This window comes from Oryx dammah, unplaced genomic scaffold (genome assembly GCF_014754425.2).
Source record: "Oryx dammah isolate SB20612 unplaced genomic scaffold, SCBI_Odam_1.1 HiC_scaffold_10, whole genome shotgun sequence".
Taxonomy (NCBI): Eukaryota; Metazoa; Chordata; class Mammalia; order Artiodactyla; family Bovidae; genus Oryx; species Oryx dammah.
The window spans coordinates 67433415-67452562 of NW_024070194.1; the positions used below are offsets into that span (position 1 = coordinate 67433415).

Consider the following 19148-nt stretch of genomic DNA (forward strand, 5'->3'; position numbering starts at 1 on the left):
CCCATGGACAGAGGAGCCTGGAGGTCTACAGTATATGGGGTTGCAAAAAGAGTCAGACACGACTCAGTGACCAGACAACAACAAGACTGTAGCTAATAAGAGTGTCGGTTTCTGGTAGCTGCCGAGTGACTTGTGGCAAATATAAATCTGGCATTATGGAAAGATTTGATACAATATCAAGAACTGTCAAATTGTCTTCAACATGCTACAGATTTGCTGATAATATTATGTTTTTTCATTAACTTCGCTTCCTATCCATTTTATCCTGATATTTTACAGAAGTACCACTGGCCTACACAATGCTTGTGGACACTAAGAAACCAGGATTTTTCGTATTCAACACATTTTTGAAGGTTGTTTTGATCATCGTATTCTTGTGCTAAGTCACTTCAGTCGTGTCCAACTCTTTGCGACTCCATGGATCGTAGCCCCACAGGCTCCTCGGTCCATGGGATTCTCCAGGCAGCTGGAGGAGGTAGCCGTGTGTTCCCACCAGGTTTTGATCATTATTCACTCTCTTTTATTGTTTTTACTCTCAATATTTTCTATGCACCAGCCCCCTCACTAGGCAACAGAGCTAGAAAGACAAATGAGAAATGGGGAACCCTTAATTGAGCTATTACATCACATTTAAAAAAATTAAGCAGGAGAAATAGGGAGGAACGTGATAATCAGAGCATAGAGGCACTTCCCAGAACTGGATTTGTTAGTCGTTTTTGGCCAATTACTGTTTTAATTGAGCCATCTATAATTTTTTCCACTTATATTTTCAGTCTAGAGGAAACCAGACAGAAGATGTTATACATGGAGCCAGAAGCTGACACTGTTTTCTGACAGCAGAGATTCCCTGATGACCACCAGATCATAAAAAGAAAGAAGAAATCAAGAAGTGATGCCCCTGGAAAATGACACCTGTCAAATCCAGAACCTGACTTCAGCTCTAATGTTCCTGGGCTGGCTGCATGGAGGGGATACACGAGGACCCTGATGCGGGTGATTCTGCACAAGGGGAGTTGGCTGGGGATCCAGGTCAAGGCAGACCATCATGTTCAAAAGGGGATTCTCAAGACTCCAGCTCCACCCTTTGTTTCTGCTTTAATGAATCCCTGCTTCTAACCATCATATATACGATGAATAAACCAGGTCGACACACAAAGAGTCGGACACGACTGAATGACTAACACTGGCAAACAAGGTCCTACTTTACATTACAGGGAACTATATTCAATATCCTGTGACAAGCCATAATGGAAAAGATTATGAAAAAGAAAAAAAAATACACATATGTGTGTCTGTGTATGTATGTATAACTGAGTCACTTTGCTGTATACAAAAAACTAACATAACGTTGTAGATCAACTCTGTGTGTGTGTGTGTGTTTGCGTACGTGCATGCGTGCATGTGTGTGTGTGTGTGTGTGTGGTCAGTTGCTAAGTCCTGTTCAACTCCTTGTGACCCCACGGACTGTAGCCTGCCAGGCTCCTCTGTCCATGGGATTTTTTTCAGGCAAGGATACTGGAATGGGTTGCCATTTACTTCTCCTGGGATCTTCTGGACCCAGGGATGAAACCTGCATCTCTTGTGTCTCCTGAATTGGCAGGTGGATTCTTTACCACTGTGCCGCCACTTGGGAAGCCCAGATCAACTATATGTCAATAAAGTTAAAAACAACAACAACAACAAAGAATCCCTGCTTCTGATATAGAACAGTAACAACACATAAGCACATTACCCCGCTTCTGTCTTTCACGTCTATATGCAGACCCACATATGGAAGGCCGCTGTCTCCTGCCATGGCTTCCTCCCCTCCATCCCCAGCATAAATCTAATTACTGAGGAAAGTGCACTGGATGCTACCATGACCTTTTCATCTGATACACGTCGGTATTCCCTTAACAGCCAATTAGTGACAGCATCAGGAGCATGGATCCCATCATCGTCGGTGCCTCCAATTCCCCACACACCGCCTAGTGGTGATAATTATATTAATAGTCATGATGATGCTGATGACGCTCTTCTCACTGAATTTAAAACACAAAAGGGCCACTGTAACAGTGAGTGGAACAGAACCTTCGTTTTCCTTCTGGAAATATTTCTCAAGACATATAAAGCAGTGCTCTTATTACCTTGACAAGAATCATCAGGGCCTAAATTTAGGTTCCAATTCAAGTGAAAATCATCTATATTTTGAAATAGGAAGGTACTGATTTACTGAGCAACTGAAAATTGCATTTCCCTGTTCACTGGCTTTCCAAATATGGGTGCTAAGAAAATAAAGTGTTTCTGTGGTTGGAGCAGAGGCTTCAGATACATACGGGCCACACATGCGGAAATGCAATGCTTTTACTGTTGTGACCCAGTCAACTACCTTCCGTCATGATTTCATATTTACTCCTCTTATGTTCGTCTATATGGCACTTTTGTTGTTCGAACTTTGCTTGTCTCCAAGATGCTGACAGAAGAACTGATTATTGCCATTGCTTTCCCCCCAACAAATACTGCTGTCTGTAGCTGACTGCCACTTGAATCCTTTCTCCAGTTCAGTTGCTCAGTCATGCCCGATTCTTTGCGAGCCCATGAATAGCAGCACGCCAGGCCTCCCTGTCCATCACCAACTCCCAGAGTTCACTCAAACTCCTTAAACAAACATAATGGCATCTCTCTGGCTATCCACCATAGCTACTTCTTCCTTGGCTTTTAAAAAGTAAAAAAACAAACAGGCAGTAAATACAGTCCATGTTAAAACTTCCACTTCTATTACCTGTTGCAAAATTGATAAACAATTGCGTCAACTAACAGCTTTAGTCCTAATTCAAATGTGTGTGTAGATAAAGTTAGGGGGATAAACACACATACCATGAGTATTATATGTGTATACACACACTTCACAAGAGCTATCAATTTGGACTCATCTTTCCTCACCTCCTGTAGTCTCTGAGTCTCTTTTCCTGGTTCATGACAGAATGCTTTCCACTCCCTGAGATACATCTTCAAGAAACAAAAAAGCTTACTATCCCCATGGTTGAGATGAAGAAGAATACGCAAGAGCCTACAAAGTGAGATTTTCTTGAAAGGACATTAATACTTAATAAAAATGTGGCTTGAAGAAGAGTGTAAGCTCAGAATTCGCATGGATACGGGACATTTCTAAAATTTTTGCTATGATGTTTCATGTGTATTTAGAGGAGCAAACATGAAGGAGGCCCTTTTGAAAGCCAAAAATGGATACAAGAAACAAACAGGTAGGCAAAGCTTTAACTGTGGAAGATTCAAGAGATGGGCACACCTGCATATAGGTTCCTGAGAAACCTATATGCAGGTCAGGAAGCAACAGCTAGAACTGGGCACGGAACACCAGACTGTTTCCAAATCGGAAAAGGAGTACGTCAAGGCTGTATATTATCACCCTGCTTCTTTAAATTATATGCAGAGTACATCATGAGAAACGCTGGGCTGGAGGAAGCACAAGCTGGAATCAAGATTGCCAGGAGAAATATCAATAACCTCAGATATGCAGATGATACCACCCTTATGGCAGAAAGTGAAGAGGAACTAAAGAGCCTCTTGAGAGTGAAAAAGTTGGCTTAACACTCAACATTCAGAAAACTAAGATCATGGCATCCAGTCCCATCACTTCATGGCAAATAGATGGGGAAACAGTAGAAACAGTGAGAGACTTTATTTTCTTGGGCTCCAAAATCATTGCAGGTGGTGATTGCAGCCATGAAATTAAAAGACACTTGCTCCTTGGAAGAAAAGCTATGGCCAACCTAGACAGCATATTAAAATACAGATTCATTACTTTATCAACAAAGATCAGTCTAGTCAAAGCTATGGTTTTTCCAGTGGTCATGTATGGATGTGAGAGTTGGACTATAAAGAAAGCTGAGCACTGAAGAATTGATGCTTTTGAACTGTGGTGTTGGAGAAGACTCTTGAGAGTCCCTTGGACTGCAAGGAGATCCAACCAGTCCATTCTAAAGGTGATCAGTCCTGAATATTCAATGGAAGGACTGATGCTGAAGCTGAAACTCCAATACTTTGGCCACTTGATGCTAAGAGCCGACCCACTGGAAAAGATCCTGATGCTGGGAAAGATTGAAGGTGGGAGGGGAAGGGGACAACAGAGGATGAGATGGTTGGATGGCAACACCAACGTGATAGACATAAGTCTGAGTAGGCTCCGGGAGCTGGTGATGGACAGGAAAGCCTGGCGTGCTGCAGTCCATGGGGTCGCAAAGAGTCAGAAATGACTGAGTGACTGAACTGAACTGACCGAGACTTTTAACAAAGCTGCTCTGGGGGTAGACCCCACATTCTTTGCGTGTTTGCTGTACAAAAACCAAGCCTACCACACAGGTTGCACGGACTCTTCTTGTCAGAGCACAGGTATCTCCTACTCCAAATGTCTGATTAATGTTGTTATTGCTCAGCTGCTAAGTAGTGTCTGACTCTTTGCGACCCCACAGACTGCAGCATGCTAGGCTCCCCTGTTGTTCACTAGATCCCTAAGCCATCTGAAACTCATGTCCATTGTGTTGGTGATGCTATCTAACCGTCTCATCCTCTGTCGACCCCTTCTCCTCCTGCCTTCCCAGCCTTTCCCAGCATCAGGGTCTTTTCCAATGAGTCGGCTCCTTGAGGTGGCCAACAAATGTCCATTTGATTATTCAAGTCCACCAAATTCATAAGATGCAAATTCTACTGCTTTGTATGAGAAATGGTTTCCTAAAATGTATCACTGTCTGAGGTATTGATTTGTTCTCAAAGTGCTTGTGGAAACACACTGAGTTCCGGTGTCTCCACCAGAAATCCAGGGCATTTTGCCTGCTTTACAGACACAGCCCAGGAAGATTTATTCCTACCGTCTCCATCATTTTTCATCTGTAACCTCTATGACATAAGGCTAGTGAAAGAGAGCACGCTTTCACGTCAGGCAGACAAGCATTTAGATCCTCTCCAGGCCATAAACCAAGAACAGTTTCCCATTTAAAGGAAAATAAATCCTCTTTATAATTGAAAATAGCATTCCTTTACAACTCTGTTCAGCTTTGCTGGGAAGAAAAAACTTTATTTTATGAAGCAGATTTCACTGAATATGGAGAAATGGGAAACTAAGCTGCTGCTTCTTATGAATCAGCCTTAACTACACTGATGAATGTCCACCATTTACAAAAGCACTGACCGTGGCTACTATTGTTTTGGAGAAGGGGATGGCTACCCACTCCAGTATTCTTGCCTGGAGAATTCCACGGAAAGACGAGCCTGGTGGGCTACACTGGGATCACACAGAGTCACACGTCACTTAGCGACTAACACAGACCATCATTTTAGATATCACGAGACAGCCTAGTTAGTAAATAGGGAAGCTGCGCAGCGGGGCTTCCACGGCGGCTCTGCAGTAAAGAATCCACCTACCAGTGCAGGAAGCATGGGTTCGATTCCTGGGTGGGGAAGATTCCCTGGAGAAGGAAATGGCAACCCACTCCAGGACTATTGCCTGGGAAATTCTATGGACAGAGGAGCCTGGTGGGCTATAGTCCGTGGGTTCACAAGGGGTCGGACACGACTTAGTGACTGAACAGCAACAAGTTGTACAACAGTTCTGGTGGGTCATTTTGTCCATCTTTAACATGGGTATTTGGGAAGTCAGTAAAACACTTGGCAGAAAGATGAAGACCATCATTAAGAGGCCCATAAGACTTCTGTGCCCCTGAGGGGGACATCCTCATCCTGTGAATAAGTATTACATATTATTTTTTCATCCAAGGATTGCAAATCCCTTCTAGATGACAGCTCCTGTTTCAGGGACAGACAAGATCATGGAGATGATCGCAAGCCCAGGGAGACGCTGGGTGTGTTGTCTTCCAGTCTGCCAGCCCCGCTCCTGATACACTTGGCTCCACATCCATTGGGATTGCCACATTTCAAAGGGCCTCTCTGCCTGGTTCATAGGGATCAGGGCATCCACGTGCTTGGGGGTTACAAGAGCAGGCTTACAGATCCTGGACACGAGGAGTAACAGCACGTGATGGGACTCTGCCTTGGCACGTCTGACTCCTGGTGTTCTACAGGGAAGTGGCCCTTTGCTGATGAACTTGCTGAGAATGGCCCTGACCTCAAAAGTCATCCGCAGGACCACCCTGCCTGCCTTGCTGCCTTCTTCCCTCATCCAACAGCAAAGTCCCCAAGCCTCTCTCTTCCCACAGACTCTGCCTCTTACCTCCCATTCAAGTTCTTCGGTTTCTGTTTCATGAAGTAACATTTTTATACACCTAGCCCTGCTCAGACTAGAAACAAAATGATAGTGGATAACAATACTGGAGCCTGAGCAGGGTCTGCCCCCAGACTTAGGGCTTCCTGGTGGCTTGGGGGTAAATAATTCGTCCGCAATGCAAGAGACACAGGTTCCATCCCTGGGCCGGGAAGATCCCACTTTGGTACTCCTGCCTGAGAGACCCATGGACAGAGGAGCCTGGCGGGCTACCGTCCATGGGGTCAGAAAGAGTAGTACATAACTGAGCAACTAACAGTTTCACTTTCGGGAGAAAAAGGGGAAACACACAAGATACCGAATGGTTTCTGACAATGCTTTCTGTTCCACAACATTTTTTTTCTGATCTACTCAATAAGAGAGAAAGAAAAGAAGCTTTTCACACAAAGACCCATACTCTGGTAAAGCATCTGAAGTCACAGTGTGTCTAGGAAGGGATGGCAGTCAGATTAATTTTTCTGAGTCATATATTAAAATGCAGAGCATCAAAAGGTGATTGCCATCATCTCTGCTCTCCAGCCTGCCTTGCCGTCTAGACGGACATCAATAAATTCCTTCTTGCTACAAAAAGGAAAGAAGGGAGCGAGGGAGGAAGTTAGAAAAGGAGAGGAATATATAAACGACACCTGGTAGTTACAGGTAATAACCAGCCTACATAGCAAAACTTTTGGTCACTTAACAAGGTCACTCGAAACCCACAAAACTGTGACAGGTGGGAGCAGAAAGTGAGGCCAAAAACCAAACTGCTTTGCTCCCAGAGAGGCAGGAGAGCTAGAGCCGAGTCAGAGAACACGAGAGCCGTGCTGGAGGAAACCAGGTCATGGCCCAGTGTCTGCCCCTGGCACGGGACTCTGAGGACTCCGACCCCTGCATTTCAGACTCTTCACATAAAAATGAAAGTGTGCAGTAGATTACATATACAGGCTCTTCTAGCTTTAAAATTCTAGGTGGAAACTCCAAGCCCAACTCCCAGGTGCAATGAGGCACTGGGGTTCCTGGTATCCAAGATGCTCAGGTCTGTTTGCTGTTCTAGAAATGAAATCAGGGTCCCCAAGCTGTTCCTGTGTATATGTGGTAACCTGTTACATGTTACAGGTAGCAACACGAATTAGGGGGAAATAAATGGATTATTTAAGGGATAGTGTTATAGAAACTAGCTTGTCATGGAGAGAAACTGTTAGATCCATATCTCCTCACTATAAAAACAAAACAAATCCCCCAAACCTCCTCCCGGAATGTGGTCAAGGTCTAGATATAAAGCGCAGTCAAGACTCTTGAGAGTCCCTTGGACAATGAGGAGATCAAACCAGTCAATGCTAAAGGAAACCCTGAATATTCATTGGCAGGACTGATGCTGAAGCTAAGGCTCCGATACTTTGGCCAAAGAGCTGATTCAGTGGAAAAGACCCTGATGCTGGGAAAGACTGAGGGCAGGGGGTGACAGAGGGCGAGATGGTTGAATGGCATCATCAACTCAATGAACGTGAGTCTGAGCAAACTGTGGGAGATAGAGAAGGACAGGGAAGCCTGGTGTGCTGCCATTCATGGGGCTGCAAAGAGTTGGACATGACTGAGTGATTGAACAGCAACAACATGAAGCAAAGAGAAATAGCTATTGGAAAATATTCTTGATTGCTTGAAGAAAGACTTCTTAAACATGATTTATTTTTAACTCATAAAAGAAAAGAATGGATCTGCCTACCACAAATGATGACACAGAAGTGACGGACACCTTCATCTCTAAAGAGGAACACAAGATTAACATCCAGACTACACAAGAGATCAAGAAGAAAAAAAGAGAAGAAACCCAACAGAAAAATGTGCATAAAATACGAACAGGTAATTCACAGAAGGAAAAATCCAAATGGCTAAGAGGAATATAAAAAGAAGCTTGATCTCATTAGTCATCAGAGAAATGCAAGTTTAATGGACACTGATCCAGCTACCAGACTAGAGCCAGGAAGTCACACAGTGCCTTATGGAGGGGCAGGGTGACAGCAGGGCTCGTTCACAGCTTTGGGAGGAGGGACTGGATCCACCCTCCTGGCAAACAATCTCCTGCAGTTGGGGAGGTGAAGTGGGCTCCTGCCCCAACACCCTGAGAAAATAATCCACAGCCACACCCCCACAAAGCACCACACAAGGACACGTATGTTCATTAGAGCAGGATTTGGAATATCTGGGAGCCATGGGTGACCAGTACTAAACGAGGGAATAAATGAAACTGTAGAAAGTTGACAGGATGGTATATACCATGTGAGGGCTTCTAGGTGGGTCAGTAGTAAAGAGTCCACTTGTCAATGCAGGAGACGCAGGTTCAATTCCTGGGTCGGGAAGACCCCTTGGAAAAGGACATGGCAACCCACTCCAGTATTCTTGCCTGGGAAATCCCATGGACAGAGCAGCCTGGCAGGCTACAGTCCATGGGATCGCAAAGAGTTGCACAAAACTTAGTGAACAGACAACCACATATATCACACGGCAGCCAGAAATGAGAATACAACGCAAACTCACAACCTATGTAGCTCTAAGAATAGCACCAACTGAAAAAGAAAAAAGGAATCACAACTTACACTCCAGAGACGCATATTATAAAATTCATTCAAAGAAACACTTTTCGAGGAAAAATATACACCTAAAGAAATGCTGAATGCATGACAATGGTGACCTCTGAAGGGGGTGGGGGCGGAGGGGGCAGAAAGAATGAAACGAGCCATTAAAGGCAAGGAATGATGGTATCATTGGGCACCTGACTGGGGGTGGTGGGGAGACGGGCTGATGACATCATCAGAAGTCACTGGTGTTTCGGAAGTAAATGAAATGCCCAAATCCGGGCCAACCCATCCTGCAGGGTAACACCAACAGCAGCTGCTCCCACGTCTTCCTCTGAGTCAGAAAATGTGCTACAGTTTTACAAACACGTGATCTCACTTAAGCTCCACAACGGCTCTTTTAGATGGGCACTTAGCTATTCCATTTTACCGACGAAGAACCTGAGCCCCAAGAGGTGAACCAATTCAAGCTCACAACTAGGAAGTCGGAAAGTTAAAGATGTTTGTTGCTCAGCTGTGTCCGACTCTTTTGCGACCCCATGGACTGTAGCCCGCCAGGCTCCTCGGTCCATGGAATTCTCCAGGCAAGAATACTGGAGTGGGTTGCCATTGCCTTCCCCAGGCAGTCTTCCCAACCCAGAGATCAAACCTGGGTCTCCTGAATTGCAGGAGGATTCTTTACCGTCTGAGCCCACAAGGGAAGCCGAGGAAGCTGCAAAGTCATATTCAAACCCAGAACCTGGCTCCAGATTCTGTGCTCTTAGTTACTACTGTAGATGGAAAAAAGGGCTATCTTTATTTTTCACCCACCATAAATCAGGAGATACTGTGATTCATCTGGACTGAAAAGTTCTCACTCCCCATCACAAAGCCCAAATGGATATGGATGTGGATCCTTGTTTTAATTATGCTCATCATGAAATCCTAGGGTTGCAAAGAAAAGGCTTGGCCCCAACGACATGTCAGCTGAACCTGGGTTTTTATTCTTTAATCGTGGATCTTCAGAGAAGGTGATTACAAGGCTGTAACCAGGATCTTGTTCAGTGTCTCAGAGTCCATGGTCCCAAGTTATCTGTGTCGGCCATATGCCACATGTGGCATAGCCAGTCCAGACACAAAGAACACACTGATGCTGAGGTTCTGAACATCCCTGCACTTCTCTAGGAGACTCCCGTACTTACCAATCCCAATGAGCATTATTAGAAAATGCAGTCACTAGTGTTTAATGATTCTTTTTTTCCCCCTCTTAGTACACTGGTGAAGTTTTTTCTTAGCTCAGGGTTGTTTCTTATAACTTATATTCCTGGTAAATATGTTAAGTTCATGAAGTAACCTCATCAAAATATGTTGCTTCCTGGAAGCTGAAATGCGTATTTTAAAAAATTTATCCAAAGAATGCGAGAGCGGTTTGAGGGAGAATGGGTACACCCATTTTGTATGGCTGAGCCCCTTTGCTGTTCACCTGAAACTATTACAATGTTGTTAATTGGCTATACCCCAAACCAAATAAAAAGTTCAAAAGAAAAAAAAAATCTGAAGAGTCTAATGTTTCATCATCCAAAAAAGGATTATAGCAATTTATAGCATGAGGCAAAAGATAAGCAAATGAGTTAGAAATACTAGAAGAATAAGCTCTTAAAAAATTTACTTTCCTCCAAATATAAGAATTGTATTATTTGACATGATTCACAGCATTCTAAACAAGGTATGATATGAAGAGCAGTCAAGATCTGTGATAATCGAATTAATGCTGCAGACCAAACTGTAAGGGGAAAGGGGTGACATGTATTTATTTATTTAAATACTTGTCACGCTTTGCTGAATAAAAGCAGACTGACCAACTATGATAGCACAACTCGAACTTTTCACATTTCAGGAGAGGATGAATTTAGGGGTTACTAAATTTCACCCATCCAAGTTTAAAAATACTGGATAACTTTTTGGCCTTTTAATCTCAACAACAATATCATGTCTTAGGGGATTTTTTAATCATTGGGATTAACAAAATACATTCACGTGTGAATTTCCCACTTGTTATCTATCACTATTTATTGGAGTTCTACTAAGGACCAGCTAATGGACCCCACAATCTGGCAAGAATGACAACCACCACCACCACTGCAACAAGTAAACATACACCAGGGGTAGCCTTTAATGTGTCCAGTGCTTTACATCGCTTAGGTAATTAAGATGACACTTTGAAAAAGGCACTACAAGGATTCCCATTTCACAGATGAGCAAAGTGAGGTTCAGAGAAAACACATAATTTCAGCTCAAGGTGAGTCAGGTTTCAAGCTCAGGTTCAGTTCAGTTGCTCAGTCGTGTCCGACTCTCTCCGACCCCATGAATCGCAGCAGCCAGGCCTCCCTGTCCATCACCAACTCCCAGAGTTCACTCAGACTCACGTCCATCACGTAGTGATGCCATCCAGCCATCTCATCCTCTGTCGTCCCCTTCTCCTCCTGCCCCAAATCCCTCCCAGCATCAGAGTCTTTTCCAATGAGTCAACTCTTCGCATGAGGTGGCTAAAGTATTGGAGTTTCAGCTTTAGCATCAGTCCTTCCAATGAACACCCAGGAATGATCTCCTTCAGAATGGACTGGTTGGATCTCCTTGCAGTCCAAGGGACTCTCAAGAGTTTTCTTCAACACCACAGTTCAAGAGCATCAATTCTTTGGCATTCAGCTTTCTTCACAGTCCAACTCTCACATCCATACATGACCACTGGAAAAAACAGCCTTAACCTGATCCAAAAGCCTGTGCTTTAAAAACGACTAGGCTCTAATGACTCTTGGAAGTTTTACTAAAAATAATGCCCCCAAAATGTATTCACTAGAAGCTTATACAACACCACGGGAACAGAAAGAAGGAAACATTCAGTTCTGGAAATACAGGAAGTCATTAGGGGGACATTACACTGAATTGAATCTTGAATGATAAGCAGAATCTCAAAGATGGAGGGAGGGATGGTGTGGGACTGGCTATGGATTTTTTCAGATACTGATAAATGGTTTTGTGTAGCTGGGTGAAGAGTTTATTCAAGTCGCCAACTAAGAGGTTAGAAAAAGGCAGCTTGGAGCTTCACTGTAAACTGCCCTTCAGACATGCTAAGAAGTTGAAACTTCACCCAGTCCACAAAGGGGAAAGTGAAAGTGAAAGTCACTCAGTGGTGTCTGATATTTTGCAACCACATGGGCTATATAGTCCATGGAATTCTCCAGGCCAGAATACTGGAGTGGGTAGCCTGTCCCTTCTTCAGGGGATTTTTCCAACCCAGGGATTGACCCCAGGTCTCCCGCATTGCAGGCGGATTCTTTTTTTTTTTTTTTTTCATTTTTATTTCTGTGTAAAACAAAGACAACTCCTGAAGGTCTAACAAGGAAAATTATATACAACATTCAAAGCACTATTAAGTCATGAAACAAAGATGAATCTGAGGTAGAAGTCAAGCAATATAACCCACAACCTTTTTAGGGGAGTATTTATTTCCAGCAACCATCATGTCTCTCCAGTAACATCTAATTTTTTAAAATTCCCAAGTTCCAAAAAATTAATAATCCATTTTCTACAATCAGGTGTAAAACTATGACCAACAAAAGATACAATGTAAACTTTTGTCATGTTAACAGAGTAAATAATTTTACTAAAAGTTGCTGACACTTCTATCAGTAGTAGCCATAGGGAGGCCTTTGGTTGTAACCATAGTGTCCGTATTGATGGGGGTAGTAAGGTTCTTGTCTGTGTTGCGGGTAATTGTTACCCCAGGATCGTCCATGCCATTGATTGGATCGATTGTCACTTGGCCACCCCCGTCTGCTATCCCTACCTCTAAACTGTCTGTTATCTTGCAACCGATTGCCTCTATTTCTCAGGCTGCCATCAGCTCTGCTATTCCATTCCTCAACAATCGGAGGAGACTCGGGAGGGCGTTTTAAGTATTCTTGGTATTCTTTGTCATCTTCTGTGAATCTACTGGCAAACATCTCTTCAAAATTTGGAACAGCTTCAGAAGTGTCAGTCATTCTGAAATTCTCAGGGATTTGAGGCGACTGTTCTGTTTAATGTTTAGATTGTGTAGATCTCCGGTCCAGGGCGCTGGCACAGTACCTCTCTGTACACTCGGTCAGCTATCGCAGGTAACCGCCTCCTGACTTCTGCAGGCGGATTCTTTACCAGCTGAACCACAAGGGAATCCCAACATACCCTGAGAAAACCGTAATTCAAAGAGATAGATGTATCCCAATGTGCTATTTATATTAGCTACGACATGGAAGCAATCTAAATGTCCATTGAGAGATGAGTGGATAAAGAAGGCGTGGTGCGTATACACAATGGAATATCACTCAGCCGCAAAACGAGCGAAACTGGGTCATCAGTAGAGACGTGGATGGACCTAGAGTATGCCATACACAGTGAAACGAGTCAAAAGAGAAAAACAAATGTTACGTATTAACACTGGTATGTGCAATCATTGAAAAACAGTACAGATGAACCTATGTGCAGGGCAGGAACAGGGTCACAGATGTAGACACCAGACGTGTGGACAGTGTGGGCAGGGAAGGGTGGGATGAATGGAGAGACTGGGGTCAACATACATACACTACCCCAAGTGAAACAGCCAGTGGGAACCTGCTGTAGAGCACAGAGGGCTTACTCGGTGCTCTGCGATGACCTGGAGGGGTGTGGGAAGCAGCTCCAACAGGGGGGTATGTACACATACAGCTGATTCACCTCCTTGTCCAGGAGAAATCAATGCAGCACTGTAACGCAATTATACTCCCCCCAAAAAGCACATGCATGGCTGAAGTTGAGACTAGACGGGCAAATGGGCCCAGAGTTCCAGGGACAGGCAGAAAACATCCACTGCAGAAGTTACAGGCAACCGTCTGCTTCTAAGGCCAGAAGGGAAATCTGTGTGTTTTAAAATATGAAGACTCTTAAATTATAAAATAAGGCTCAAGGATGTGTGCTACAGTCCACGGGGTCGCAGAGTCAGACACAACTTAGCAACTGAACAACAAGGTTCAAGAAAGGAGTGCAAGAAAGTTTAACTTGTCAGAAATAATCAACAGCCTGTGCCTTTGTTTTATCCTCCAGGAGGGCATTGTTTATACAGTGAAAGTAAAGTTACTTGAGGAACCAAGACTTGTTGAAATATTTAGAATTTTTTTCTTATCTCATACCCCTCAAAAAAGCACCAGTTATTGCCTCTTCTTCACAATCGATACTTTTAAAACTGGCAAATTGGGGGAAATATCTTGCCATCTATTGAGGGTCTATTTTGGTCCTGGACTAGAAAAGCTTTTTGTAAACAACCATGGCTATTTTTATGAATTTATTTCTGCTTCTGCAGTGGAGTCACCGGATCATAGTCTGATCTAATAACACGCGTCAAACCTTCAAACTCGGAAACATCAATGCGATAAATAAAGTTGTGGGGTGGGCAGCTCTCTCTGCTCTTCCACTCAAAACCAGGGCAGCGCTGTCAATAGTCCTGACAGTATAATTAGTTCAATAAAGGGCCCCTCTGCTTCTACGTGGAAGCGAAAACACTTTGGAAAATACATTTATTAAATCTGGACTATCATGTTATTAGGGGCGTCTGATGCCTGCTCCCAGGAAACCGCTATAAAATCGGGACAACTCAGCAATGAGGATACTTTCCTGTCATTACCCAAATTGTCGACAAAAGGAAAGATCATTAGGATCCCATATACGATAGAAAGAACGGAGCAATAAACTAGATTCATTTCCCACAGGATGATATTAAAGCAAAATGATTCCAGGCTGGGGAGACAGGAGGCTCGGTACGCAGAGGCTGCAAGTTTTTCTCGTGTGTCACAGTGGTAAGGATGTGCCAGTCAGCAACCAGAAGGGGTGAATCCTTGCTGTGTACATGGCACAGCCAATCTTTCTATAAAGCAGTTCAGATTACGATGCTGTCAACAACCGACGAGGCCTGAATTAGGGGAGAAAGCCACGCACCCCAGTACCGAGGAGGCTCTCCTGTCTTGGGTTCTGAGACGGCCATCATCCCTGGAATCCCAGCCCCCTACCCCCGACCTCCCGGGCTCCTTCTCTTACTCTTACCAGCTGATGAGTCGTTAGGCGACCTGACCCATATTCACATCCGGAACCAATCCTACGTACTCACAGTCACTACCTGCATCTTCACACCCGGACCTTCCCTGTGCCGCCCGGCTCTGCACATCCATTCTTCCATCTGCCATCTCCACCTGGATGCCTCCAAGTACTGCAACTTCCTCGTAAAACCTGACGCCCCTGATCTGTTCCCCAAAGCAACTAACTCTCCAACCGGCTACCACAATCTTCCATTCAAGTACACAAGAAACCCTGGGACCATCACTGATGCCTGCCTTCCCCACCTTCCATCCACAAGCCCCAGCCTCCATATTTAATCCACGTTGGTTTCCCCTAATAAATCTCTCTCAATTGTCCAATGAAAAGCAATGCCCACAGACATAGAGAACAGACCCGTGGACACAGCAAGGTAAGGAGAGGGTGGTGGGAGGAACTGAGAAAGCAGCACTGACATATACACGCTACACGTGTAAACAGCTAGCTAGTGGGAAGCTGCTGTACAACACAGGAGTCCAGCCTGGTGCTCTGTGATGACCGAGAGGGGCAGCACGGGGATGAGGTGTGGGGAGGAGGCTTTAGACGGAGGGGACATATCTATACTTGTGGCTGATTCACACTGTTGTTGTACGGCTGAAACCAACACAACGTCGTAAAGTGACTATCCTCTGATTTAAAACACTTTACTGAAAATAAAAGAAATGGAGGATTCAGAAATAAAAATGGGCTCCCCTAGTGGCTTAGATGGCAAAGAATCTGCCTGCAATGTGGGAGACCTGGATTCGATCCCTGGCCGGGGGCGGGGAGATAGTGGCAAAGGTAATTTAGTGGCACACGTGCCTTCTTTGCCTGGTTTTGTTTCATTGAACACAAGGTTCCATTTCATAGAAGGAAGAGAAGAAAACCAGACAGCTGGTATCTGAGACCTCCCATTTCAGCCAGCACTGCAGGGGAGTTGGCGGCTCCTGCTCCCTTCCAGGGTGCTGGTCACTGGGTTTGCATGCTTCTGTGCGCTGGCAACTTCTCCCTGCTCTAAGAGGTCTCATGTCATAAAATGCTTCTCCCTGCTCTAAGAGGTCTCATGTTATGAAGTGCTACAGACCTCTTTCCGGCCTGGAAGACTCTGCACATTATTCCATTTGTGGACTTAGAATTAATGCTTCGGGAGCTCCCTGGTGGTCCAGTGGTCAGTACTCAGCACCTTCACTGCCAAGTGCTTAGGCTTGGTTCCTCGTCAGGGAACTAAGATCCCACAAACGTCATGCTATGGCCAAAAGTACATAAAAATACAAAATTTAAGAATCATTTAAATAAAAACCTATAGATCTAACATTTAACTGGTGGTGGGATGTGATTAATGGAAAGTTGAGTGGGGTTGAGTATCATCCTTTCCTGCCAGCATAAGAATGAATTTCACAGACTTTGGCAAGTTCTCTTTTCCTGGACAGTATAATCCACCTTGATTTATTAGGAACTCCCATCTGGCCCTGCACAAAGAAAGCCCCATGTCACTTAGGAATAACGTGTTGACATTGCAGGAATGGAAAAGGAGAGGGAAGAGTTTCTACAATTAGCATCATCCTCATCCAAGAGCCTACAGCATCAACTTTTTGACCCTGGGCCATTCTGCATTATAAATATAAACTGTGGGTTGAAGAAAGTAGGAATGCAGAGTTCTCATCAAGAGAGGTAACTATGTAATATGTAACATTGAGAATTCTACCACTGAAAATGAAAGCAACCTACCATTTATCAGACAGACTGTAATTTACACAGCAGTGAAGATAAATCAGGTATTTCACAAAGAAAAGTCAAATATATAGGGGTAATGACACAGGACTGTGATGAGAAATAATCTTCCCTGATCATAAACGGCAACTACGGAATTTCAGTAGAATTTGAGTACACTGGTGTTAACATGCTTACGATCACCCAAAAGCAGAAAGAGAAGGAAATTGAGAATCCCACACCCAGAAGCTAGTCCTTTTCTTTTTTTTTTTTTTAAATCTGCCTCTGAAATGTATTTGTCTTAGGCAGAAATCTAGTAAAAAGCCAACGAACAGAAGAAAAAAAGTCTACCCTAAGATAATTTTAAGTGAGTAATACAATCTGGAGGGAAGCCATGTCAGAATTTACTGAAAAACAGATTTTTCTCCTTCAAAAGTATTATTAAAAAATATGACTGCTTTTGTGACTTATTGCCGAGTATATTGAGTAAGCTCTCTGCTCCTCGGATATACCAGGCTGTCCAGCGTGATGGATGGGACCTCTACATCACTTACACTGAAGGGCAGAGCCACCGGGGCTCCGGCGGAAGGTGAGGGGACCCCAGGAGCACACGGCTTCCTCATCACGGCACCCCTCACACGGTGCCCGGCTGTTCAAACAATGCCTCCCGACAGACTCGCACACCCGCAGGTCCTCTGAGACGGGATGGCTGGTGGCCAAGGGCCGTCAGTCACACCGTCCCCAGGAGGACAGTCCTCATTCTCCGGCCGCACTTTCACCTGAAGCCATCCTGGTGTTTCCCATAACACAACCCGATCTAGAGTTCTGTCCATTTTCTGCATTTTAAAGCAAAGCCAGCTTCACATAGTCCTTCCTGGACCGTACTCTAACCGAGAGGATGGAAAGAAGTATGGGGAAGCTGTCCTCACCCCCGGCCAACAGCACAGGGAGTGTCGTGTCTCCACGCAATCAGCTGCCGGTCAGTCCAAAGGAATTAACCACTGATGAGTAGATGGAGGCCCCCAACCACAGGAGAGAAAGATGCGACAGATGACTCTAAGTGGGGCCCTTCCTATTTCACAGAGAAAACAACTTACTTGTTACATGTATTTGTGAAAGTTGCTCATTCATGTCAGACTCCTTGCGACCCCAGGGACTGCCGCCCACCAGAATTCTCCAGGCAAGAATACTGGAGTGGGCTGCCCTTTCCTCCTCCAGGGGATCTTCCCGACCCCGGGACAGAACTTGAGCCTCTTGAGTTGGCAGGTGGATTCTTTACTGTCTGAGCCACAGGAAGTTTGTGTGTATTTGTACCTATTATGAATTTTCTTAAATAGGAAAAAAACAGATGAGACGGAGTCATCTGAACAGTCTCCTTTCTAAAGGGACAGATGAGGCTTACGGTGTTTGTCATCTCATTTTCTCTTTTCCTTACCTGTTTTTTTCTCTCTTCTCTCCTGAGTCCTCCCTTGCTCTGTAATTCCTTTTTCAAAACTTCCTTCTTCATTTCCCTCTAGGACCCTGGGACCTGAGCTGAAGTCCGACTCCCACTGACCCCTGGGGCGAAGGGGACAGAGCAGAAGGAAGAACCAGACGCATCTCTTGACTTGCTAAGTGGAGCCAGAGCCCCGAGCACGCTGCCCCCTGACCCTTCACATTAAGAAGAGGTGACGGTTTCAGAGGGCCTGTCTCTATTCATGGCAAAGGCCATTCTGCTCATGAGCTTCTTCATCCCAGTCCTACTGCGTGGTCCATTCAATCTAAAACCTAGACGTGTATCTACTGTACAGCACAGGGAACCATATTCAATATCCCATGATAAACCACAATGGGAAAAGAATATGAAAAAGAATGTATATATGTATAACCAAATCACTGGGGTCACTATTCAGCAGAAACTAACATTGTAAATCATACTCCAATTTAAAAAAAGAAGGAAAAATCCAGGCACGTATAACAGACTTTACCTTTCGAATACATAAAACTTGAAACCTCCATGAACTCTCAGACTTCCTTTGAAAAATAATTCTGCATTGACTTTTCTAACTAATACACGGGGGACATTGTGGTTTGCTGTCAAGATCCCACGGCCTCTGGCGAGTGCTCACTTGAACAACTGAAGCCCAATGACTGAAGGACAACACCCAGCTTTATGTGACTTGGTGGGTTCGAATCTCACAGTTGGTGGCAGGAGAGGGGATACCCCAGAGCCTGGAGAAGACACCCACCTGTGGTTAGTTGGGGAAGACCCACCACAGGTGATCACAACAGCATGCTGCTGCTGCTGCTAAGTCACGTCAATCGTGTCCGACTCTCTGCGACCCCAGAGACGGCAGCCCACCAGGCTCCCCCGTCCCTGGGATTCTCCAGGCAAGAACACTGGAGTGGGTTGCCATTGCCTTCTCCAAGTGCAAAGTGAAAGCGAAGTCGCTTAGTTGTGTCCGACTTAGCCTACCAGGCTCCTCCGTCCATGAGATTTTTCCAGGCAAGAGTAC

General features: G+C 44.7%; 2 protein-coding genes across 12 annotated transcripts in view; both read right to left on the reverse strand.

Annotated features, from left to right (window-relative positions):
* CELF2 (CUGBP Elav-like family member 2) overlaps window positions 1-19148 on the reverse strand; it is a 553836-nt gene that overhangs the window by 218512 nt on the left and 316176 nt on the right. The window lies entirely within an intron of this gene.
* On the reverse strand, window positions 12300-12975 carry LOC120869279 (RNA guanine-N7 methyltransferase activating subunit-like). The gene has a single exon (XM_040248504.1). It carries the CDS (start codon window positions 12846-12848, stop codon window positions 12492-12494), a length of 357 nt encoding a protein of 118 aa, XP_040104438.1. The 5' UTR covers window positions 12849-12975; the 3' UTR covers window positions 12300-12491.

Excerpts from the sequence above, each read along its gene's own strand:
- LOC120869279 (XM_040248504.1), bottom strand. The coding sequence starts at position 12,848 with ATGACTGACACTTCTGAAGCTGTTCCAAATTTTGAAGAGATGTTTGCC.